General features: G+C 46.6%; 1 protein-coding gene across 5 annotated transcripts in view; it reads left to right on the forward strand.

The window, feature by feature from the left end:
• SAMD12 (sterile alpha motif domain containing 12) overlaps positions 1–24,844 on the forward strand; it is a 219,336-nt gene that overhangs the window by 18,308 nt on the left and 176,184 nt on the right. For all 5 annotated transcript variants that reach the window (XR_013233990.1, XR_013233991.1, XM_077351613.1 and 2 more), the window contains exon 2: positions 4,295–4,473. Coding sequence is in view for 3 of the 5 variants with exons in the window: in XM_077351613.1 (XP_077207728.1) it covers positions 4,295–4,473 (179 nt within the window). In the remaining 2 variants the exon portion in view is untranslated. The remainder of the gene's footprint in view (positions 1–4,294; positions 4,474–24,844) is intronic.

Raw genomic sequence — 24,844 nt, forward strand, 5'->3', positions numbered from 1 at the left:
GCGATGGATCATTTAATGTACTTTTCCATACTCTAAAAGTAATTCTTGCTGGCTATAAGGTGGAAGTGTAAACTTATGTATGTATGTTCAGATCTGTATGCCACCCTTCCCTGAAGGCTCAGAGCGGCTCACAGCATTCTGTGAATTACGTACATTAAGATACGTACCAAAAAACACATTAAAGTAATTTTGAAACCTGTCCAATTAAAGACCATATCAAGTCACCACCTTCACAGCCATAGGCCTGGTGGAACAGCTCTGTTTTGCAGGCCCTGTGGAACTGTCTATGGTCCTGCAGGGCCCTGATCTCGCTTGGAAGAGCGTTCCACCAGGCCAGAGTAAGGGCTGAAAAACTCAGGCTCTTGTTGAGGCCACCTTGATCTCTCTGGGGCTGGAGATCTTGAGCAAACTCTGCAGGCTTGATCTTAAATTTCTTGGATGGGTGTAGTGGAGGAGGCAGGTATGATGGCTCCAGACCATTTGGGGCTTTGAAGGTGGGACCCAGAATCTGATTCGGTCCTCGATCTGGGGCCAGTGCAACTGGGAGAGCACTGGTTGACTATGTGCTCGTTGCCGTTCCTGTGGGGACTTAGGCTACCGCGTTCAGCTTTACTTCTGCAAAAACATTTGCTCCAGCTATTACGAGTCTGCGTAACATCGTTCTAATGAAATGACCTCTTGGTTCTTACCCTACATACATCATGAGCAGTGATCTGCACAGCAAATGACCCAGTGTCTTTCTCATATGTAAGCCTTGAAAGCTTGGACGCGATCCATCAGCCAGACATTCCAAGGTACTTGAACTTAATTCTGTAGAACTTGCTGTTTCCAGAGTTTTCACTGCACGTTCCCAGTGGGGTAGGAGCAAAGGCATCCTAACTTGGTTCCACACACGCAGGAGGAATGAGGCGGCAATGCGGTGGCAGAATTGCCCAGCTGTGGGATGTTTGGGCCATTGGATTGTGCCGACTTTTCTGCTGCTGCTGCTGCAGAAGGGGGAGGAGGAGGAGAAGGAGAAGAAGTTGGTTCTTATATGCCGCTTTTCTCTACCCAAAGGAGGCTCAAAGTGGCTTACAGGCGCCTTCCCTTTCCTTGCCCCTGAGGCTGAGAGAGCCCTGATATCACTCGGTCAGAACAGTTTTATCAGTGCCGTGGCGAGCCCAAGGTCACCCAGCTGGTTGCATGTGGGGGAGCGCAGAATCGAACCCAGAATGCCAGATTAGAAGTCCACACTCCTAACCACTACACCAGACTGGCTCTCAGAGAGAAGGTTCCCCCTTTGCATGAATGAAACCCACATGGAACAGAGGCTGTAGTAAGAAGAGGACTGGTGTGAGATGAAGGGCTTGAGGTTTGCAGGGTACAACTCATGGTGCCACAGTTAAAAGTAGAAACTTAGTTAAGTGCGTCCATAATTTTTCACAGGGGAGGAGGAGCAAGGCCAGCCAGCTGGCTGCATGTGGAGGAGTGGGGAACCAAACCTGGCTCACCAGATTAGAAGCCACCACTTTTAACAATTATACAGCGCTGGTCCTGTGGAAACTTGCCCCTGCAGCTTTAGGTGGTGGTGGAGAGGCCAGGAGAGAAAAGTCCCTGACCTGTTTCCCTCTCCTTCACTACTATGAGTGCCCCAGTAGGTTTACTTTCTCTTGGGGTCCAGCAAAAACAGTAAACCAGGCAGTCACCCCTGCCCTTCATCAGGTGCCTTTCCTGCTGCCTGAGCAAGGGTGATATTAATAAAACTGGCAGCAGTAGCAGTTTCCGCTTGCCAGGGCATCAGTGCGGGGTTGCCCCAGAGTGGGGCCTATCCCAGCAGGGGCCCATGGCAGCTGTCCTGCTTGCCCTGTGTCTCAGATTGGTGGTTTGGGGGCTGGGATTTTATTTTATTTTTTGCTTTTCACAAATGAGGTTTTTATTTTTCAAGTCTTAGGTGGCTAGAAGGGAGGAAGCACTGAAGTGGATAGAAGCCTGCAGAAATGGCCAAAGCAGACCTAGGCGGGGAATTCCCTCCCCCCCCCTGTAATTCTGTATTGCCGCTCTCTGCCAGGGCTCTTCAATTTTCACTCCCCCTCAGTGAATTACTAACATGAGCAGAGACTGTGAACCTCTTTGCTGGAAATGGAGAGAAAGTGGTTCATTAATTATATGGAAAGCTGTAAAAACACAGAGCAGACATCATGTTGGGGGGGCAGAGTGAAAAACTAGGGAGTAGCTTAACTGAGAGGCCCATTCTCCTACAAAAGGCCGTTTCCACTGCCTTTGTATTCCTTTTTCGTAACTTGTTGCTAATTTTCCCTCTCTGTCGTTTCAGATGGACCCAGTTTAGTAACTGGCTGCCAGCAGAGTTCATTTACCTGTCCACACACACCTGCGTTCATTGGGCCAGCAAAGCGTGGTTGAGCCGCTTTTGAGGGAAACTGATTCCTTTTTTCCCCCTACCCCTTTGTTGTGCTTCTGATTGCTGTGGAGGGCTCTTTAAAATGTCTGTAGCACTTCCTGCCATGCTGCTGCTCCCTGCCCCACCTTTTTTCACTTCACAGAGGGTTTTTTTTGGGTGTGGGGGGGATTGTTTTAAGTTGAGTCAATGGAGACAAGGCATTTCAATGGTGGCGTTCTAGCACTGAAGTGCTATATTGGTATAGCTCAGCCTTTCTCAACTTTTTTACCGCTGAGAAGTCCCTGAAACATCCTTCAGGCTTCGAGAAATCCCAGAAGGGGTGCGGTTGTGTAGAATAGGGTTGGGAAGCATAGCTTTCTACATGCCCACCTGAGGCTCCTCCCCTTCCCACCTCCTCCAGGCTGATCATTGGCCATTTGGGGAGGGTGATAAAAAGGTAAAGGTATCCCCTGTGCAAGCAATGGGTCATGCCTGACCCTTGGGGGGAGGGGGAGGGTGATATCACCTGATAAATGTTTAACAAATTTAAATATATATATATATATATAAAATTTAACTCCCAACCATTTGGGAAACCCTTCCAGGGCCATCAAGAATTCCTAGGGCTTCATGAAACCCTGGTTGAGAAAGCCTGATTTAACTCTATAGCGCTCAACAAATGTTTTGTTTTGTTTTAATCCCTCAGAGAAAGATTGTGCAGGGAAAAAAGGAGGGAGGGGAAGAGGCACTGTTAGAAATAACCATAGTGCTTCAAAGATGGCTCATTAATGGAAGGAAATTTGCTGAATGAAACCCCTGTCCCTGTATTACCTTACTCAAAACTGGGCCACTGACAAATAGTATCTGGTTTAGAATGGCTATGTGAACATCTTCTATCTGCTTGCAAAGTTGCTGAGCCCTGTATGTGTTCGTATTTTGTATGCCGCAAATGCAGATTCAGGGGTGGGGTTGCCAGGCTATGCCTGGCATCTGGTGAAGACGTCGTGGGCAGGGCAATAAGGGATGGGCAGCTATGTTGGCAGTGTTGCTGCATCACTTCTTGGGTTGCTCTAGGAATCGTCAGAAAAACCTACGGCTTCTTGGTAGAGTGACAGCCTCAGAATAATGCAGTTTCATGGAGAAAAGGCTTAAGGCAGAGAAAAATCTTTTGGTTGTCTCTCCTAAACTGTGCAATGTGAGATAAAGACAACAACAAAAGGGAAAATAGCAAGGCTGCTGTCTCCATAATACTTACTATATAGCAGAAGAGAAAGTGCTGCGATGGGCAGGAGCGGAGAGAGGGCTTGAGTGCTGCAAGGATCTCACATGAACTCTTGAAGCTGCCCTATCGTGAGTCAGACCCTCAAGCCCATCAAGTCAGCATTGCCTACTCAGGCAGGCAGCCGCATACCAGGGTCTCTAGCAGAGGACTTTTACATCCCCTACTGTTAGGTCTTTCAACTGGAGATGCCAGGGATCGAACTTGGGACTTTCTGCATGCCAAGCAGATGCTCTACCACGGAGCCATGCAGCCACTCCCTTGGGGAACAAATTGCTTTCCAGCAGCATGTCTGTTGTTTGGACCAGGGGAGGAATAACTGAGGCTGGGAGGCATAACTGAGGCTTCTACTCTGGTTACAGGGGGGAATGTCATGATTCTGGCATTCATGGGGGGGGGGAATAGGATGGCTTTTCTTAGCTGCGCTCTAGTATCCTGACCCACAGAAACCACCGAGAGTCATTTGCATGTGACCCATGGCCTTGCTTGTGTATCTCTCCTGTTCCTCTGCATGATGCTAATGTGGGGCGGGCAGTTAGGAATGAGCAGTCTGGTCTAGCTATGAGATGACCCTTGTTTCCTCTCTTTGATGCTGGGAACTCATTGCCATTCCTCCCCTCCTCTCCCCGCTCCCCCAGCTATCCATTGCAGCCTCAATCCAAATGGTATCGATCTCTCTGTCCACACGGAAGGCATCAACCTGCAACTTGAAGGCGAGAGGGTGGAATCGTCCTCACTTAAGAAGGAAAACTCGTCAAAGTTGCTCGAGTCAAAAGGGACGCCGAAGAGGCAACAAGTAGAGGCCGAAGCATCCAAGGTAGGGCGTTCCGCATTGGTCCTTTACATTCAGGAGGTTGCTCCTGTTATTCAGTGGTAGAGCACATGCATGCTTGTTTGGGAAGCTAAAGTTAATTAGTCTGTGAAGGGACTGGCAGGCAAAGGTGTTTAGGGGACTGAGGGGCTTCTCAGAGATGCTGTACAGAAAGGGAATTGATAAAGATGGACCACTGCCAGCGATTCATATGTAACCCATGCACAGATTTATGCTAATGCACTAACAGGATTGCACGGAGAATTTCTGTGCATATTTATTATTGATTGTGAGATCCCACAATAGGTATTTCCTCAAAAAGGACCCCCAGCAGAAATGTGCTATCAGCACTGCTGTGGAATATCTTCAGTTGTGCAAACAGGGTCCTTATAAGCAGGAATCCACAAGGAAGTCATGTGGAAAACCCTTCACTGGTCCATGTTTTGCCATCTGGCTTCTGATACCTGCCCCTGGCTACCTTTGTGGCTGATGATTCCCACCCCACCCCTTCCTCTCACTGCAACCTCCACCTCCTCTTTTCCTTCCATGCCCTACTTTTCCTTCCCCTTGCCCTCCTGCTAATCCGCTTTCCTTAGTCTGACCTTCTCGCCACTCCTGTCCCCCACTTGCTTGCCTAGTCACTGCTCCTTCCTCAGTCAGTAGGGTGGCCACTGGAAGATCCATTGCCTGCCTGATCGGGGAGGTTCCTCTCCCCTCCCCTGCCCACCCACCTGACAGAGGTGGCTCATGGTGGTGATGTACTTGTGAGAAAAGTTCCTCCTCCCAGCCCCTTTTCTGCACTCCTGTTTGCCCATCCCCTGCCACTCTGCCCAGCCTCCCCTCCTCTCCTTTCTCTTCAGTGCTCCTCTGTTAAGTCCTCAACCTGCTTCCATTTTTTCTTTTCTAATCCCCCTTGTCAGTACGTGGCCCCTATCTACTGATTTAAGCATCTGCAGATAGAGCCATGTTGAGACTTAGGAATATCGATGCTGTCTCTTTGTTGATCTCTTCTTCTGATCCATTTGGCTCTTTAGTTAGAACCCCTGGGCTTGTATAAAAATCTTGGCAAAAGCTGCTGCCAGTAACAATAATCTGTATGACCAATGAGCTCTGTACGCATATAACAAACAATTCCTTAACAGTGTACCCATGATTTTTCTTTGTATTCATGTTGAACAATTCTTTGGCTGCTTTGAACATGCAGTTTTAAACTTCAGATTTAGCCAAGTATTAGTCCATGGTTTTATATTTAAAGCGAAACCACATTGGTTTAAAGTGGGGGCAAGAATGATGAGTATCTTCCTTTCGTCGGGAGTCATGTCTGATCCTGAGACAGTTTATATCTCGGGCTGAGGGACTTGATCCATCGACCAGCTATATTGGGGGGGGGGCAGAATCTCTCCTTTCTTTCTCTTCCCTGAGCAAATCTACACTCATGGAGGAGGCAAAAAGGGCAGTCTCACATGCATCCCTCTATAGCAGGGGTAGTCAAACTGCGGCCCTCCAGATGTCCATGGACCACAATTCCCAGAAGCCCCTGCCAGCATTTGCTGGCAGGGGCTTCTGGGAATTGTAGTCCATGGACATCTGGAGGGCCGCAGTTTGACTACCCCTGCTCTATAGCCACAGATGTCTCTCAACCATGGGAATAGATTTCCCAGGAAAGTAGCTTCGAGGGAGGAGAAAGTAAGGGAGGAGAAGGAAGATCCTGGATCAGTGGTGCTTTTGGCCGGTGGTTCGCGGGATCGAAGCGATTAGTTCTTCCTTTGAAACCGAAGTCTTCGAAAGTGAAGTCGTTGCATTCATTCAGCATCCCTTGTATATTTGAGTGTCCTGAGGTATCTGCAATTCTGGGGAAGATCTCAATTTCCTGAAAGCCCAGTGTACAGAACTGTTTTTTTTGGGGAATGGGGCATGTAAAGGTAAGCTTTAAAATGTATGTGTGACAGGCAGACAAAAATGCTCTATGTACCCAGGTAAAAATTGTTTGGCTATCCACCCTGCTGGCATGGGTGTAAAACGACAGACTGACTTCTTTAGGAAAACAGGGATCCGCCTGGAAAAGCATCTGGCAACTTGCAGTTTGAATTTAATATGCGTAAATATTTGAGTGTTTTCCCTTGCATTTTTAGTAGCATTGGCTGGTTATGAACTAATAAATGCCTTGTGCCATTGTTTAACACCAATGTGTGTGTATCCAGGTTTCTCCAAGTTTTGAATCTGTGCTGTCCAAACCTCCCAGTTCCCCGTGCCTTGGTCCTTCACGCCAGCCTCAAAGGGGAGAGCATGACTGGCATAAGACAGACAGCTCTGAGTCACCCCATATACTTAATGGACTAATTAAATGTGCTTTTATTTATTTATAATTTAATTTATACCCCGCCACTCCCATGACTGGCTTGTAGTGGCTAACAATAGATAAATCCCCCCAATAAAATCCCTCCAAAGGAACAAAAATCCAAAAGTAAACTAGAAAAGTTGGCAGTGGACTGAAAACCCATCCCCATGCCCGCTCACAGAGAATGGCTCGGGGTTAATAGGGGGTAGCCAGATCATACTTGAGTCAGGAGGGAGAGCCCAGATCTTAGCAGCCCTGGCCTGTAGTGGTTAGGTGTCTGGACTTCTAATCACAGAATCATAGAGTTGGAAGGGGCCATACAGGCCATCTAGTCCAACCCCCTGCTCAACGCAGGATCAGCCCAAAACATCCTAAAGCATCCAAGAAAAGTGTGTATCCAACCTTTGCTTGAACACTGCCAGTGAGGGTGAGCTCACCACCTCCTTAGGCAGCCTATTCCACTGCTGAACTAATCTGGCATGCCAGGTTCTATTCTGCGCTCCCCCACATGCAGCCAGCTGGGTGACCTTGGGCTCGCCACAGCACTGATAAAACTGTTCTGACCAAGCAGTGATATTAGGGCTTTCTCAGCCTCACCCACACCACAGGGTGTCTGTTGTGGGGAGAGGAAAGGGAAGGTGACTTTAAGCCGCTTTGAGCCTCCTTCAGGTAGAGAAAAGCGGCATATAAGAACCAACTCTTCTTCTGAATGTGTTGGAAACACAGCTCTCCTCTTATAACCCTTTTCTGCTTGCAGTTAATTCAAAATTGTTGCTTTGGAGGTGGATTCTATAGCATTGTACTCCAAATGGTCTTCCCCATCCCCCCGCCCCAATAAATTATCAGGAATTTTCAAACTCAGCGTTGTTAACCCTTCCAGCAATACAGCATGATGTCAGGCCAACTGGGATTTCAGGCAATCAACTGATCAGTTTTTCATATTTGGAGTATATCTGAACCGGTAGTATTTCATGTGGCCCATGGCAGGACCTGAATTGCATCTTGGTTTCTGCTCTTGGATTTACCGTCTTATAAATCCTCTTTCATTAATGAGATGGAGATTCCTTTTTAATTTATTTAAAACCCTCATGACAAAACGCAGCTCCATATGATGAACGGAGTTCTGTGATTCTCTCTAGCTCCCCTCATTAAGTCCCTTCTAGGTCTAAGACTGCCATTCGTTACCCCTGGAGTTCATCAAAATATTGTCAGGACGGGGCAGGGGGAACATGCTAGAGGAATATTTCTTCTCACATTTCCACTTGGTCTGAGTTAGACAGATGGTTTTCAGTTAAGATTCAGGCGGGTGTGTTGTGAGGCAGCTGGGTTCAGTTAACCCTGAAGGGGCAGAGGGCTCTTCAGAAGAGGAAAGGGCTTGTGAAGAAGGTTCTAGCCCATGACCAGTTACAGTCAACCTTCTGGATCGGTGGTTCTCAACCTTCCTAATTCCACGACCCTTTAATACAGTTCCTCATGTTGCGGTGACCCCCCAACCATAAAATTATGCAAGTGTTCTTTCACAGAGATTAAACCGAAACTGACCAATGGCGTGAATGATCCATTGTTCATGATTGTATATAAATTAGTTGTTTTCCACTGGGGTTTCTCAGTTCAGCTCTGCCTCTTGTCCCACCATGCCGATCTCACATCGCCACCTGGAGCGCCTGGCGGGAGACTGCACTACACTGGAGGCACTGCTAGGGCAGCTGGTGGCCGGGTGAGGGCGCCTGCAGGAGGAGCGGCAACAGAGGCAGCGCCCCCCCCCCCCCCGGCCAAGCTGCTTGCCCTGCCGTGACCCCTGTGAAAGGGTCGTTCGACCCGCAGGTTGAGAACCACTGTTCTGGAGAGAGCTGCTCCTGCTTGCAGACTGGTAGAAGTAACCAAACAGTTATAATTTCAGGGTCAGGATCAGGGGTTAGAGGTATCTCTTCCTCCTCCACTCCCCTGGTCTCCAGAACTGTTAAAAACTAGAAGGAGGAGGGTTCGACATGAGATGTTGGAAAGATGGCAAAGTGCACGATTAGCAGTCCAGCAATGCCTGGATCCAGACAGTGAGGATAGGTGTGCACAGACTTGCATGGTACGATTCAGTTGCAAGATGAGGGTCTCCGCTATGGCCTATTATGCACGGCCGCTGAAACGGTGGCATGGAGAACGAGGAGGAGGAAGAAGCGAAGCAAACCGATTTTGCACGGGACAGAACACAACGGCGGCAAAAACCAGAGTATCCGATTATGCACAGGGCTACTCCGGAGCCGCTTCTGGTTGCGCCCTTGTCCCAGGAAGCTCCACATTCTTCTGCATCTCGCTAATCAGGCTTTTTCGGCGGCATAAGTTGACTCTGCACCCGGTTGCCGCCTGCAGCGTGCATAATTGGTGATTTTAGCCGCCGCCATTCCACCCCGAATGCAGACTTTCCACTCCGTGCATAATGGGCCTATGAAGGGCAGGGAGAGGGGGAGAGTGGCTGTGAAAACAGCCAGTCACTTTACCTTGCTGCTGCTGCTGCTGCTGCCGCCCCAGACTCTCAACTGTGAACCTTGGACCGTGTTTGGACTCCGTTTTCTGGATTTGTCCACTAATGTGTTGCTGCTACACAGTGTGCGACCTGGGAGCTGGATTCTGACGCTATGCTGGCTGTAGCTATCCCTCATCTTGCTGATGCTCCAACCTGGCTGCCCTGCCCCTAACATGTTCAGGGATGGCATGCTGGCATTTTAAATGGTTAGGGCACCACACTGAGTGTAGTCAACTTGTGTAGAAACTAAATTACCCACATACTTTTTTTTCATACTTTCACACTCCCCCTTCCCCTTGATCACCCTACATCAGGGGTAGTCAAACTGTGGCCCTCCAGATGTCCATGGACTACAATTCCCATGAGCCCCTTCCAGAGAATGCTGGCAGGGGCTCATGGGAATTGTAGTCCATGGACATCTGGAGGGCTGCAGTTTGACTACCCCTGCCCTACATACTCTTCTTGAGTAGGATTGGCATCTACTGTTTCTATGGCTGAATTCTCTCCCTAGATGTTCTCATGCTTCTTTCTTCTAAGATCTAAACTGTTTGTTTAGAAGTTTCAGCCTTCCGGCTTGGGCCATTTCTGGGTCAGATAAAAGGAATGGGTCCATGTAAACAGAAGGTACCTTGTGAGAAAGGAAATCCTGTCCTGACAGCTCTGCCTGCTCGAACGGCTTTTCCCTACGACTGCACAAGTTTGTTTACTGGGGGGAAAAATGTGTCTAAGCACAAAGCTTTCAGTGTGATTTATAGATGAATTACGGTTCAGAAAATAAATTCAAATCACATTACGGCAGCCCTTGATAAAACTGCTGGCAGTGGTTAGCAACATGTTAATAGTAACAATTCCCCAATACGAAAACATAATAGCTGCTTGAGCACAAGGGTAGTGTGGTTTGGATATTGTGAAAGACGATCGGCATGCTCTAGCAAGAACATAAAGCAAAATTGACGTGGGCTTTACTCAGAAGGAAGATGACCCCTGAATGTAAAATGACCCACTTAAAAATGATATACACAGAAATGGGTTTATTAATGTACATTACTGTAATTATATACAAATGTTAGAACCCACCCCCCTCTGTTTTTGGGGATGGAATGCCTGGGAAATCCCAGTCTTGCATTTGTGCAAATGCTGTATTTGTAGGGTTGCCAACCTCCAGGTGGCACCTGGACATCTTCTGCAGAGCTCCAGATGACCAAGATCAGTTCCCCAGGAGAAAATGGCTGCTTTGGAGGGAGGACTATATGGTTCCCTGCTGAGGTCCCCTTGCTCCCTAAACCTCACCATCCCCATCCCCCAATTGCCCAACCAAGAGCTGGCAATCCTATGTATTTGCATATCCATGTGCAAGCCATTACAGGGTGGTAGAAGTTTAATAGCATGTGGAACAAGAGAGATCCCCATGGGACCCACAACATAAATGGGATGAGGCTAAGCTGCAGTCCTTGGGTACCACCTGCTGGAGTTGGTCAGCCATGTAAAAGCAGAGCCACCAAAACATGGTGCTGCCCAGGGATGCGTTCCCCATGTCACTCTCCCAGTGAAGGATCATGGTGAACTTAGCTACTGGGCAAGATGCAAATTCCCACTGTATCATAAAAGTCCCACATGAGTGAGTGGGTCATGGCAATATAATCTCCCCAAAGACTGCTCAGGAAATAGAAGGAACCTATCTAGTGGATCTACCGCTAGAACTGTTGTGCCCTGCTCTTTCTTATTATGTTAATTATGTCCCAAATATTGACCTGAGCATGCTGAAATATCTTGTTTTTGGACTTTCCTCAGAACTGGGGTGCATTGGATAGCACGTCTGCTAAATTCCAACTTTTTCCCTTTACCATTTGGGAGTAGAATCATGGAGCTGGGAAGACTTGCAGCTAGAGAGTCTCTGTCATGTTTGATCAACCTTTGCTTGAAGACCTCCCCTTTGGGGGGGGGGAGAGAGAGAGAGAGAGAGAGAGAGACCACCACTCCTCAAGCTAGTGGGTTCCATTATTGAACTGCTCTTTCCATTAGGTATAGAAGTTCACATTTATTTATTTATTTATAGTTGGATTTATATACCGCCGTTTGCCAAAAGGTCTCGCGGCGGTTCACAATAAAATATAAAATCTCAGTAAAATCACATAAAGTCCCATAAATACCCATTATTACAATAAAAAGATGGAATTCTATTCTGTAACTCTCTCTGCTTGTTCAGAGAGAGGTCAGACGTTAGTTCTGTAAGAGAGAGAGGAGAGAAAAACTGGCCGATGGGCTAGGGATCTTGGATGGAACTCAGGCTCTGCCCTGGCCTCAACCATATGCCTGGTGGAAGAGCTCTGTCTTACAGGCCCTGCGGAAAGATGGTAGTTCCGACAGTTTTCATAATGTCAGATGCAATCTGTCCTCCTCACTTAAACCCATGAGGTCTAGTCTTGTTCTTTGGAGCAGCAGAGAACAAGTCTCTACCTTCCTTTGTGTGATAGCCCCTTTGCTATTGTTTTCTCCCCACCTTCAGTTCTCACCAGGCTAAACACATCCAGCTGCTTCAGCATTTCCTCATAGGGTCTGTTTTCCTGACCCTGTTAATGTCTTTAAGTATCCTTAATATTTTCTGTTATTAAGAACTTGATGTACCCATACTTCATTTTTAAACCTCGGGAAGTGGTGGGTTCTCCATCTCTGGAGATATTTAAACAGAGGCTGGAGAGCCATCTGACGGAGAGGCTGATTATGTGAAGGTTCAAGGGGGTGGCAGGTTACAGTGGATGAGCGATAGGATTGTGAGTGGCCTGCATAGTGCAGGGGGTTGGACTAGATGACCCAGGATATCCCTTCCAACTCTATGATTCTAATTGGAGGGTCTTGCAGGGATGCGTTCCAAGTGTCATGTTTCTAGCTCATGGGAAATTGTCCCAACAGTTCTGATACCCCAAGAGTGAGTGATTTAATCTCAAATATCTTTACAATGTATAATGATCTTGATGTCTGCACAGAATTAATGGACTTTTCATGTTTTTTTAAGGAATTAAAAGTATTAAAAGCACAGAAACTGGATTCCAATGTTGAGCTTAATACCAAAGACATTTTGTCCTCTTGAACACTGAATCTTGGAATAATTAGATTTCTTTCATGTAGTCCATTAGTGCTAGAATTACATTTTCCCTTTAAGAAGTAACTGCACTGTTGTTGTTATATCTGAGCCAGCAGCCAAATAGCAGAGCTCAAGAAAAAAAGGAGTGACAGTTAAAAAAATACATAACCCTGATCTGACGTCGTTTTGTAGGCACGTTCATTTGAGTAGTCGGCCTACTATACTTTTAGGAGAAGAAAGGGAAAATGGCTATAATGTAGCTCATTAATGCTTTGGGCCGTTCTTATGGTCCCCTCCCCAGTATAATTAGTTATAGAAAATGACATCAACCAACATTAAGGAAATGACTAAAGGAAGCTAACAAGCAGATGGAAAATTGTAAGTCCATTACTTTGCTGAGATGGCTAACTGAAGATCACGGATTCTTTCTAATTGCTAGATAGCATAGGGTAACTAGGCCAGGGCTGTATATCTGCTTGAGGGCTAGGCAGGATGATTAATGAGCCTCTTGTGGCACAGAGTGGTAAGGCAGCAGACATGCAGTCTGAAAGCTCTGCCCATGAGGCTGGGAGTTCAATCCCAGCAGCCGGCTCAAGGTTGACTCAGCCTTCCATCCTTCCAAGGTCGGTAAAATGAGTATCCAGCTTGCTGGGGGGTAAAATGGTAATGACTGGGGAAGGCACTGGCAAACCACCCCGTATTGAGTCTGCCATGAAAACGCTAGAGGGCCTCACCCCAAGGGTCAGACATGACTCAGTCCACTCGGTGTCCCCAGTGGATAAGGGTGAATACTTCTCTTTCTTATTTTGGACATTAATGCATTTGCAAATTGCTACGACAGCTTTTTTTTACCCTTCTTTCCTTGATGGTGTGAATGGTACACACATCAATGCTATGAGTTTACAGAGCTTTTACTTGTAGGACTTTTAATCTAGAAATGTCAGTTGTGCTGTATTTCTAGGTCTGGTATAAAAATCCTTGCTTTTTTCCCATTATGCTATCAGTACTGGTCAATGAAGTAAACAGGAAAATTGGCCTTTTCTTAAAGACTGAAAAGGCAAAAATAATGACCACTGCAAAAAAAACAACAGCCCAGAAATATCACAATAGCAATTGATGGCGAAGAGATTGAATGCATTCAAGGATCCATTTTTCTTGGATCACACATTGATGTGAGTGGTGATTGCAGTCTGGAAATAAAACGTCGGATTGCTCTGGGTCATTCAGCAATGACGAGTCTGAACCGAACGTGGAAAAGCAAGGACATAAGCCTGACTCCCTAATGTAGATTAGTCCAATCTATCATACTTCCAATAGCCACTGTGAAAGCGGGACGGTGAAAAAATCAGACAAGAGGAAAAATTGATTTGTTTGAACTTTGGTGTTGGAGAAGTCTTCTGCGGGTTCCACCCACAGCAAAAGTCACAAACAAGGAAATACTTCAGCGCATAAAGCCTGATATATCACTGGTAGGCAAAATCACAAAACTCCAGCTCCCTTACTTTGGTCATATCATGCGTTCCAACTCAGTGGAGAAAGAAGCTATGCTAGGATTGGTCAATGGAAAAAGGAAACCAAGGCCAACAAAGAACTTGGTGGTCTGATATGATCAAAATGGACACCGGTCAGAACATTGCAAAACTAAAAGAAGTGGTGCAAGATCAGAAATTGTAGTGGCATTTGAGCCATAGGATCGTCAAGAGTAGTATTTGACTGAAAGGCTAACATCATCATCATCAGTTTGGTGTAGTGCCAGTTTGGTGTAGTGGTTAGGAGTGCGGACTTCTAAAATGGCATGCCAGGTTCGATTCTGCGCTCCCCCACATGCAGCCAGCTGGGTGACCTTGGGCTCGCCCTGGCACTGATAAAGCTGTACTGACCGAGCAGTGATATCAGGGCTCTCTCAGCCTCACCCACCTCACAGGGTGTCTGTTGCGGGGAGAGGAAAGGGAAGGACACTGAGCCTCCTTAAGGTAGGGAAAAGCAGCATATAAGAACCAACTCTTCTTCTTCATCATCAGTACTGGAGTTGACTCCAATGGTCTGGACAAATTTAATTCTTGCTCCCTGAGACCACAATGAAATTGGGACTGCTTGTGCTAGTTCTTGCTTAGGCTGTGGACTTAGAGATGGGCAGAAGGTACACAGCACTCTTGGTAAGGTGTTTTAGCAGCTTCTCTTGCTCACAGTATTTGGTAGGAAGAAATAATAATAATAAAAAAACAGGTCCTGAAACTGTGTGCAAAGCTGCCGCTCCAAAGGTTTTAGAATCTTTTCAGCCTCTTTTTGGTGTGGGATTCTGTTGCTGCCACAATTGTCTACAAATTTCAATGACATGCCTTCTTAGCAACTCATTTTCTCCTGTCTGTATTTTTGCTAATTACTGTAATTGACTCCTCATATTAGCTTCCTCATTTGAAACACTTTGCCTTTCCTTTTAGGTATTGCACATAATTGTCTCCACTTCGAATTGTCCTTGGTTGTCCTCCTTTTCATTTTGTCTCAGTTACACTATCTCGGCATTATTAGGGAGGAAGAGGTTTCTGGTAGATTGGTGGTTTGGATCATGGATGGCAGAAGAGTGAGACTTAATTTTAAATGTATTTTTTAAAAAATTGTTAAACAATTATCGGGCGATATGATCACAGATGGTCGTGTTGACCCACCCACCCTTCCAAACTGGGCAATGAGGGCCTTACAGGAAACCCAAGTGTAAAACTGAAACCAAAAGTAACGTAAAAGGCACATAGAATCATAGAGTTGGAAGGGGCCGTACAGGCCATCTAGTCCAACCCCCTGCTCAACGCAGGATCAGCCCTAACCATCCTAAAGCAAAGGACACATGTGGTGTGCAATGTTTAAAGAAGCGCAAAGGAGGGAAGAATCCTTTCCCAAGAGAAGTTTTGGAATATTTAAAAGACAGGCATGCTGAATTTCGTACACGTCCTCCCCTCTCCTTTGAGGGACTGTGTGTGTGTGTTTTGTTCTTTGCAGCCTCGCCAGGGTCAAAGAGTAACGTGTGAACATACACTCAGGTTGTGTTCACAGCAATGTTTTTCTCTCTCCCTACCCATTTCTCCTAGCCATGCAGGAGGGTAGACGTCAGCTCCAAAGATCATAGACCATCTGGAGTCCAACCGGGTCCAAAATGGATTTTAATTCACTCTAATCGATGCGGTTGTTCCAGGGAGTCTCTGTTGTTCTCCCTTGCACAGGTGGGGAGCAATGGGGACTCCTGGAGATGCTGTCAGTGCTGGGGCAAATTGCCAATTGACTTTTTAAAATTAGCGATTGCTGTTTGTTATTGGCTTTGTGAATTATTTATTAGGCTCGTTTTCACTTCAGCGGGATTCATTTGGATTGTTTTACTGCATGGGAGGGGGGGATGCGTGGTCTCTCCAACGGACGGAGTGAGATATAAAATATGAAATGAATCGTGGGCTCAAATTGTGGCATACTGGAAACCACATTTTCCTCGGGACCGATTCCTGTTTGGTTGCTATAGTGCGCATATGCTAGGGCCTCACTCTCCCCTTTGACACTGGGATGGGTAAAGTAAGGGACTCCTAGAGTTTCTGTGGGTGCCTCCCTAGGTGATGAGGCTCCTGGCGCACAGTGATGACATCACAGTAGTGAAGCAGGTTCTCGTGGCTCTACTGCACAGGCCAGGCAAATGTTGTGATAAGTATCCCTCTGGTATTCATGGGCCTGGTTAATTTATTCTAGGCTCATTTCCAAATGGACTGGCTGTCCTAATGCATTGGCTTGACCACGTGACATCTGGTAGAGATGCAAGCCTGAAAGTGAGATGTGGGTAGGGTGGCCAACTCTGGGCTGGGAAACACCTGGAGACTTTGGGTGTGGAGCTGGGAGTGGATGGGATTGCGGGTGGGGAGGGACCTCAGTGGAGTGCAATACCATAGAGTCCACCCTCCAAAGCAGCCATTTCCTCCAGAGAGACTGATCTCTCTTGCCTGGAGATGAGCTGTAAAGCCAGGGGATCCCCAGGTGTTGGGGACTGGCATCCATCGACCTGGGAATCCCCCAGAATTATAGTTCATCTCCAGGCTATAGAGATCGGTTCCCCTGAAGAAAATGGAGGTTTTGGAGGGTGGACTCCATGACATTGTACCCCACTGAGGTCTCCATCCTCCCCAGGTTCCATCCTCAGATCTCCAGGAATTCTCCAACCTGGATCAAGCACACCTTCCCACACATCCCCTGCCAGGGGCCAGGTGGGACCTGGCAGCCCTAATTCCTGGTACGGTAGGTGATCCAGGCTGTTACCAAATAAAGACTAGCTGCTTCTCCAAGAGTGCTTTAAAAAAGAAGTGTGTGTATTTCACATAAACTCGATACTTCCTGCATCCTTCAGAAACACTTGCTTATAATTCTGCTGGTTGGGGTTGTCAGTCCTGGGTTTGGAGGTTCCTGGAGATTTGGGTGTGCGGCCTGGAGGGGGTGGGGTTTGGAGAGGGGCCGGGACCTTATCAGGGCTGAGTGCCGTAGACTCCACCTTCCAAAGCAGCCATTCTCCCCAGGGGAATTGAGCTCTGTAGTTTGGAGATGAGTTACAATTCCTGGAGGTTTCCAGGCCTGGGTTGGAAAACCATAATGAATCTTCTCCGACATATTGCTTTTACACAAAAGCCTGAGCCTGTTAACCCGCAACTCTAATTGCTCCAGTCCAAGCAGCTTTTTTTTTTTTTTTGAAAGGGCAGCGTTCTTTGTAGGGTGGACACAGAGCATATAAACCTGCCTTCTACTGAATCAGATCCTTGATCCGTCTTATCAGTATTGCCTACTCAGACTAGCTGCAGCTCCCCAGAGTCTCTGGTTCTTCACCTACCTGGTCCTTGCATGGAGTAGTGGCGAAGAGCAGCGGACTCGTAGTCTGGAGAGCCGGTTCGATTCCCCACTCCTCTATGTGCAGCCAGCTGAGTAGCCTTGGGCTGGTCAAAGTTCTTTTAGGGCTATTTTCTCAGAGCAGGTTGTTAAAATTCTCTCAGCCCTCCCCCTCCCACCCCCACCCACACCTCACAGGGTTTCTGTTGTGAGGAGAGGAAGGGAAAGGTGTGTGTAAGGCACTTTGTGACTCCTTCGGGTAATGAAAAGCGGGGTATAAATACTCAGCTTTTCTTTCTTTCCTCCTCCCTCCCTTCCTTTTATATACTGCCACTCCCATACAACGGCTCGTGGCGGGTGCTGGGCATTGAATCTGGGACCTTCCGTGTGCCACGCAAATGCTCTTCCGCTGAGCCAAGCTTGCATAGTGAAACATGTCCATCTTTCACGGGGGGGGCGGCACACGAAAGCAACGGTTGCAGCTTGCCGGAGCAAACAATGAAAAATCTCTTCCCCCATCCCAAACTCGGCATGGAAGCGAAGCATAAGGAGCAATTTGTGAGCCTGTGGCCAGCAAAGGCTTGCCAACATTTTCAAATCTGAATTTCTCCTGTATTAATAATGGGGTCTGATGAGGGAAGGAATTAATATTTGGCGGAGGAAGTGAATTCTCTAAGCAGCGCTTGGATCCTGCAGTTGTGCCGTGAATATTTATTGCATCCTTGCAAAGGTGCTTGGGTAATTCATATTTTTTAAAGAGCTATTAGCTGCTTTGCAATCGGTACGCAGACACGTCTCCAAGTATTTCACGGCATAATTGCTTCAATAGAGAAAACAGGCAAGAATGTGTGTGTGTGTGTGTGTGTTCGGCAGGGGTAGGGATAGACAAAACGTTGACATCCGGGTGAAGGGAAATTGCATATTTGGAATAGGGGGGAAAAAAATTGAAAATGCTTCCAGAAAGCAATCTAACGCTCAAAGCTGGCAAGGCGTTTATAACACTTCACTGGTTGCGCCGCAGCCCCTTTGAGGAGACGGTCCAATCTGTGTTTATAACAATAACTTCATTAATCTTGCCACTTCGCACTCAGGTTACGTCTGGCATGAAATAGATTAGCGGTTACCCTCACGCTCACCTGACATTTTGGGGAAACAGGACGAGGCTGCCTTTCATGCTTGGCGCATCAATGGGCACGCTGAAATTCTGCACATTTGCGGAACTTTTCTTTAATGGAGCTGTTTGGGGGTCAAAGATTTGGGGGGGGGGTGGCAAAGCCTGCCACCTACTCTTCTGCTCTCGCTGTGGGGAAACTCTTCCCCCTACTCCGGCTTTGCAGCTAGAGGAGTAAAGACTCTCGTGATGCCCAAAAATAGAAGAAGGTGGGGCCAAAAAGCCCTTGAGGGAGCCAGTGGGGTCCCAAAGCAGGTTACCCTCCTCCAGCTCTCTTCAGTCCTCACAAGAACCCTGCAAGGTAGGCTAGGCTAAGAGTGTGTGGCCAAAAGTCACCCAGCAAAATTCCAAGGCAGAATGGAGATTCAAACCAGACCCTGGTCTGACCCTCTATCAAAGGCTGCCATATAGAGGATGGAGCAGAGTTGTTCTCTCTTGCCCCAGAGGGACGGACCAGAACAAATGGGATGAAATTAATTCAAAAGAAATTCTGTCTAAACCTCAGGAAGAAGTTCCTGATAGTTAGAGAGGTTTCTCAGTGGAGCAGGCTTCCTCGGGAGGGGGTGGGTTCTCCATCTTTGGAGATTTTTAAACAGAGGCTGGAGAGTCATCTGACAGGCTGATTCTGTGAGGGTTGTGAGTGTCCTGCATAGTGCAGGGGTTGGACTAGATGACCCAGGAGGTCCCTTCCAACTCTGATTCTGAATGCTCCTTTTAGTCCAGCTCCAGTTACAAACCAGATGCTTGTTACAATACTTTTTGACCATGGCTAAAACAACTTCTTCTCCATCCCCAGTTCGGTTTTGGTTTTCCTTAAAGCAGGGGTATTCAAATGGCAGCCCTCCAGATGTCCATGGACTTCAATTCCCATGAGTCCCTGCCAGCAGCCGCCATTTGACTACCCCTGCCTTAGAGTATCCACTTTGAAAAAGAAGAATCCTATGAGCTTGAAATCTTGCTTGCTTGCTTGTGGTGCTCCACCAGATCCCGATCGAAGGTCTTCCACAACTTATTTTGGTGTAGTGTGTAACGCAGGCCTTAAAAGTACACAAACAATAATCCCAAATCCATCTGCGTCAAACAAGAGAAAGCTTTGTCAAATAAGGGTAAAGCTTCCAGTTTTAAAGCTGAAATCATGATATTTGACAGCTCAGTGCGTCATTGTTTTCTTTTTTTTTTCCCCAGTGGCATTTTAATGCTGAAAATAAAGCTGTAAAACAACATTTTAGATGCTTGTGGTCTTTATCCTTTTATGCAGAGGAACGGAATGATTGGCAGCCTTTGATTATGCAAATGACATAGGGCTACTTTGGAAGATGGATGAACTAGTAAAATTAATATATAATCTCCAAAGCAAGGATACGGTGACAATTGTATATAGGGCGTTTAATGCTTCCAGCTATTATCCTTGGCTTACGGACATGTCATCTTATCCTCCTTCCGGATTTCAAAATACCCTCGTGTCATTTCATGTGTCAGTTTGTTTACTAGCGTAGTGATAAACTGACCCATCTTGCTGAAAATGGTCAGAAAATAGGTCTTTCAATGGGTTATGGAAAGGCGGCAACTTGCAACTGACCCTCTCAATTCAAATTGGGATATCCTTCTGCTGTCAGTGACAGGTATGGCTTAAGGATTTCACAGACTTTCCAAGTGAACTGTGCTTGGCCAAGCATTTCTGTGCTGAGGACTTGCAAGTTGTGTAGCCATGGATCACAACAAATACGTTTGGGGCAAGTAGAAATGTGATCTCCCCCCCTACCCGCACTCATGTTTCATCTTCCCTTCACATAGTGATTGAGTTTGTTTGTCACGATGTAAAATTCTGGAAGCCTTGGCAAACTGGAATTTGTTTCCCACCCACAATCCTGGATTATGAGGTCAAGCTGAAAAAAAAAACCCAAAATGTTTTTGTGAAATAACCCAGGCTAAAAGATTAAATCTGTATTTGCTAGCCTATAGGATTATTTTGCCTGTCGCTTAACTTATTATACACTCTCAGCCTAAGCTACCTCACAGGTGTGTTAAGAGAACAAACATGGAGGTGAAAGAAAATGATGCAAGCCCCTTCTGAAGCTAGTTGAGGAAAGGCAGTGCTGAAATTAAATAAATATAGGTGAACACCCCTGAAACTGCCTCAGGCTGCATCAGACTCTTGAGTCAACCAAGATCAGATTGGCAGGGCCTCCCCAGGGTCCCAGGCAGAAGTCTTTCACATCACCAATTGGCTAGTACCTCCTAACTGGAGATGCCTGGGATTGAACCTGGGACATTCTGCATGTGAAGCAGCTGCTCTGCCACTGAACCACAGCCCCTCCCCAGTTAGTCAGACCCAGGCCTGTATCTCCAGTTTGCTATGGACACTTGCTGGCTCACTTCAGGCCAGCCCCCCTTTCTCAGCCTAACCTAACTCACTGGTTTGTGGTGAGGATGCAATTGAGAAGGATGTTACTAAACTGCTTTGGATTCCCATTGAGGAGGGGCTCATGGGAATTGTAGTCCATGGACATCTGGAGGGCTGCGGTTTGAGTACCCCTGCATCAAATGTTATGTTAATTATAGCTCTCACTGGACAGAGACTCCCTCTGATTGGCTGAGACTGCAATAGAGACATGGAATCCATTGGAAATCAAATTAGCCAAGTGATTCCAGGGACTTTCTCTTTTCTGTCTCAAAACTCTCTCGTAAATGGCCCAGCTTAGCCCGTTCCTATTTGAGCTGGAGGGCTAAGTAGGATTGGCCATGGTCACTATTTGACAGGAAATCGCCAAGGGAGATTGAGATGGCTATGTGGAATTCGGCAATGTTAAGCCACCTCTGCTCCTCTCTTGCCTGGAACACCCCATAGATGGGGTCACCTTGAGTTGGTAGTATCTCAACAGCACTTTTCATCTCTTGGGGCTTTAGTTTAAGAACTGAGAGTCAGGGAGCTAACCATGGTGCTGATATATCCCAAGCCATTAAATTATTTTATTCCGCTCTGGATAAAATCTGTAAGCACAGAACATGGCTCCACTTACCTTTTGTCAACCATAGCGTATGCTGGCTCGAAAGTTTGTGTGTTGCTTGCTTTCTCTTCTGTTCTTTAATTGCCATGTTTACATGAACAAATGCCTGCTTAAATTCAAGCAACTTCCCCGAGTTCATTCCAATAAAGATTGCTCTATACTGCCTCTACGGTTGGTCTGGAATCAATAGTTGTGTCTAGACTGAAAAGAGCTGGAGATCCTTGGGGTTCATTCGGCAGCGTGTCGTATAGATTCCTGCCAAGACATTTCTCTCTCCTCCTTTTTCACACTTACAAATATTTTTGTATCACTCTGATGTGACCAAGAAAGAGAACTGGGGGCAAGATTATTGGGTATGTGTCTTTCTGGATTCTGTATGCTGGATTTGTCTACTGTAGGATAGAGGAAGAGTTGGTTCTTATATGCTGCTTTTCTCTCCCCGAAAGAGTCTCAAAGCAGCTTACAGTCATCTTCCCTTTCTCCTCCCCACAACAGACACCCTGTGAGGGAGGGAAGGCTGAGAGAGCCCTGATATCACTGAAGAAGAATTGGTTCTTATATGCTGCTTTTCTCTGCCTGAAGGAGTCTCAGAGCATATTACAGTCACCTTCCTTTCCACTCCCCACAACAGTCGCCCTATGAGGTGGGTGAGGCTGAGAGAGCACTGATACTACTGCTCAGGCAGAATAGCTTTCTCAGTGCCACAGTTAGCCCAAGGTCACCCAGCTGGTTGCATGTGGGGGAGCGGGGAATCAAACCCAGCTCACCAGATTAGAAGTCCACACTCTTAGCCACTACACCAAGCTGGCATGGGGTCCCATACTTGTGGTAAGTATGGTGTTAAATGAGCAGTTAGACCCTCTAGATCGAGGGACTCTACTACTTGATAGTGTTAGAAAGGACAACCTTATTAAACAGACAGGCTTAATTAACTGCTTGGTCTAGGCTTTCCCTCTTGTTTCCTCAGGAAGTGCTTCCTGTCTCTTGAACTCATGAACCAGGAACTATTTTCACAGGATGTTTGGGCATATCCCTTGATTTCTCCCACATATAAGTAAATGGGTTCCAGTCAGACGGGGAGAAGATGAAGATGTCACATACTGTGATTGTAGTGCCATCTGTTGCTGACTTTGGTGGTCCTGGGGAAAGAGTGAGCCCATTGAAAGTCCTGACAGAATCTGGTGCCTCCTGGCTGAATGTCTAAATAACTCTCCAATACTATCATTGAGTTAAAATGAAGGTTGAAAATGGAACTGGCCGAGCACTTGGTTTTCTTGAGAATGCTCAGGTTGTTGTGACTTGATGGCCTCCTTAGAAACGTCCACAATAAGTAGCACACATATGATTATTCCATGAGATGAAATATGGACTCAGGTTTCTGTCAAGAAGGTGGGGAGATGTTCAAAAGAGCTGAGAAAAGGAAAACTAAAATGTGTTTTCTGCATTTATTTTTATAAACGAATGCCAAATTGTAAGACTTGCCCCTTGTATCCTGTGGAGATGCCCATTCGAGGTGGGTGTAGTGCTGAATATGTACATCATCAATTTTCTCTGTGTGCCATCCCACATGGGGGCTGCACATGATCAGGCCTGTCACTGAAAAAGCTCTTACAGCTCAACACCTCCAGGGAGCATGTGGTCCCTAGGTGGGGAACAAGTTTCTGGCTCTGGAGCACAATGCCCCCGTGAAGGCTTTTAGCTATAAGAACTTCTCTGATGGCAGGAATGCTTATGTGCGCTCCCCATGTGTGCTTGCACAGAAGATACTCGAGGCATGCTGGTTACAGGTGAGTGCAACTTTGCTTTACACAGAATAGAAAGAACTGTCTTCTTTGCATCTTAACTGGTCAACAGTTGAAAAGTAATAAAGGTGCCTCCCACCGTTGATATGTAGCCACATTAATTGCAAATTTAAACATAAAATACGATGCTTTTGCTCACTTGGCCATCTGTCGCATTTGAATGCAACCTTTCCCTATGAGGAGTTCAGGACCCTGTCCATTCTTTCCCCATCACATCCATACAGCAATCCTCTGTCACAGGTGAGACTGAGGAGTAGTGACTGGCCCAAGTCAACTGCAGCAAGTCATAGCTGACAGATGGGGACCATATAGGGCTTTCAAGGCAAGAAGTGTTCAGAGGTGGCTTCACATTGATGCCTCTGCATAGTCAGCCTGGTGGTCTCCCATCTAGATACTCAACAGAACTGACCTTACTTAGCTTCTGAGGTCAAGCTAGCCTGAACCATCCTCTCAGGATGGAGGAAGAGGAAGGTATGGGTAGGCATTATTTTGGAGGCGTCCACATGTGTTTACATACCAGGAATAACAGCAGCACTTCTGGGTCACTGTATAGTGGACCTTCCCTATTGTTCAGAGAAAGTAGTTGGCCTTTCCAGGACCGTTTATGCACTGGGCACTTCATTGCCCCAGGTCTCGTGCAGGAGCACAAATTGGGGGCAGATGAGATGCACTGGGCCAAATGCTCCCCCTGTGTGGGTGCAGGAAGTGGTGGCGCAACCTGCCACAACTAAAACTCCAGCCTGCAGCATAGCATGAAATCTCCAGTGCGTAAACGGTCCAGCTGAATAATGATACTAACAGTGCCATTCCAAATCCATTCAGGTCAATGGGGTTGGACTAATACAACTATTTTGCACTGCAAATGTGCTTATTGGTTGATGATGAGGATGCTACCTGGGAGCAGAAGACCCTTGACCAATAAAGGGCTGGTCCAAACCAAAGGCCTCCGCAGTCCTTGCCATCTTGTAGCCTGGTCCCAAAATACTCACAGGAAATGTCCCTTTGAAACCATTCATATTTTCCTCTGCAAGGACTTGCCTTATACTATGAACATCATGAATCTGGAAGGTTGCTTTGTTTCCTCATGTTCTTTCTTGATAAAGAGATTTTTTTTTTTAATTATACAGGAACCGAATTGCTTTTCCTCACCACTATTTCCATTTTGCACGAACAAAATTATGAATCGCATTGTGGCCGCGTAGTGAATTTCCCGGGAAGAATCACTACATTGTTCGAAATTACAATAAAATGCAGTGATCCTTGACTCCCTAGTTTAGTTTTGCAATTGGTTAGCAAAGCGGAGTGTGTGTCCTTTCGCAGTGAAGGGCCTCTTTGTGAGGCAGGAACAAGATTAATTTTAGCCTAATTGCTATTCCTTTGTGAGATTTGAACATTCATACCGCAGTGTCCCTTTACAAATGTATTTTGAAGCCTTTTGTAATAATTTCGCTATTAATTTCTGCTCCATCGTTCGCCTCGCCAGACTTGGCTCAGGTGTGCCTAGGAAATGATGTACTTAAAAAAAAGTATGTCCAGAGAAAGCCGCGACCAAATCAGGTCTCCCGTTGGAGAGCCGGTTCCTGTTCCGCCTGCAACTCTTGAGTTTGGCTGAA

The sequence above is a fragment of the Paroedura picta genome, chromosome 9, assembly GCF_049243985.1.
Source record: "Paroedura picta isolate Pp20150507F chromosome 9, Ppicta_v3.0, whole genome shotgun sequence".
NCBI lineage: Eukaryota > Metazoa > Chordata > Lepidosauria > Squamata > Gekkonidae > Paroedura > Paroedura picta.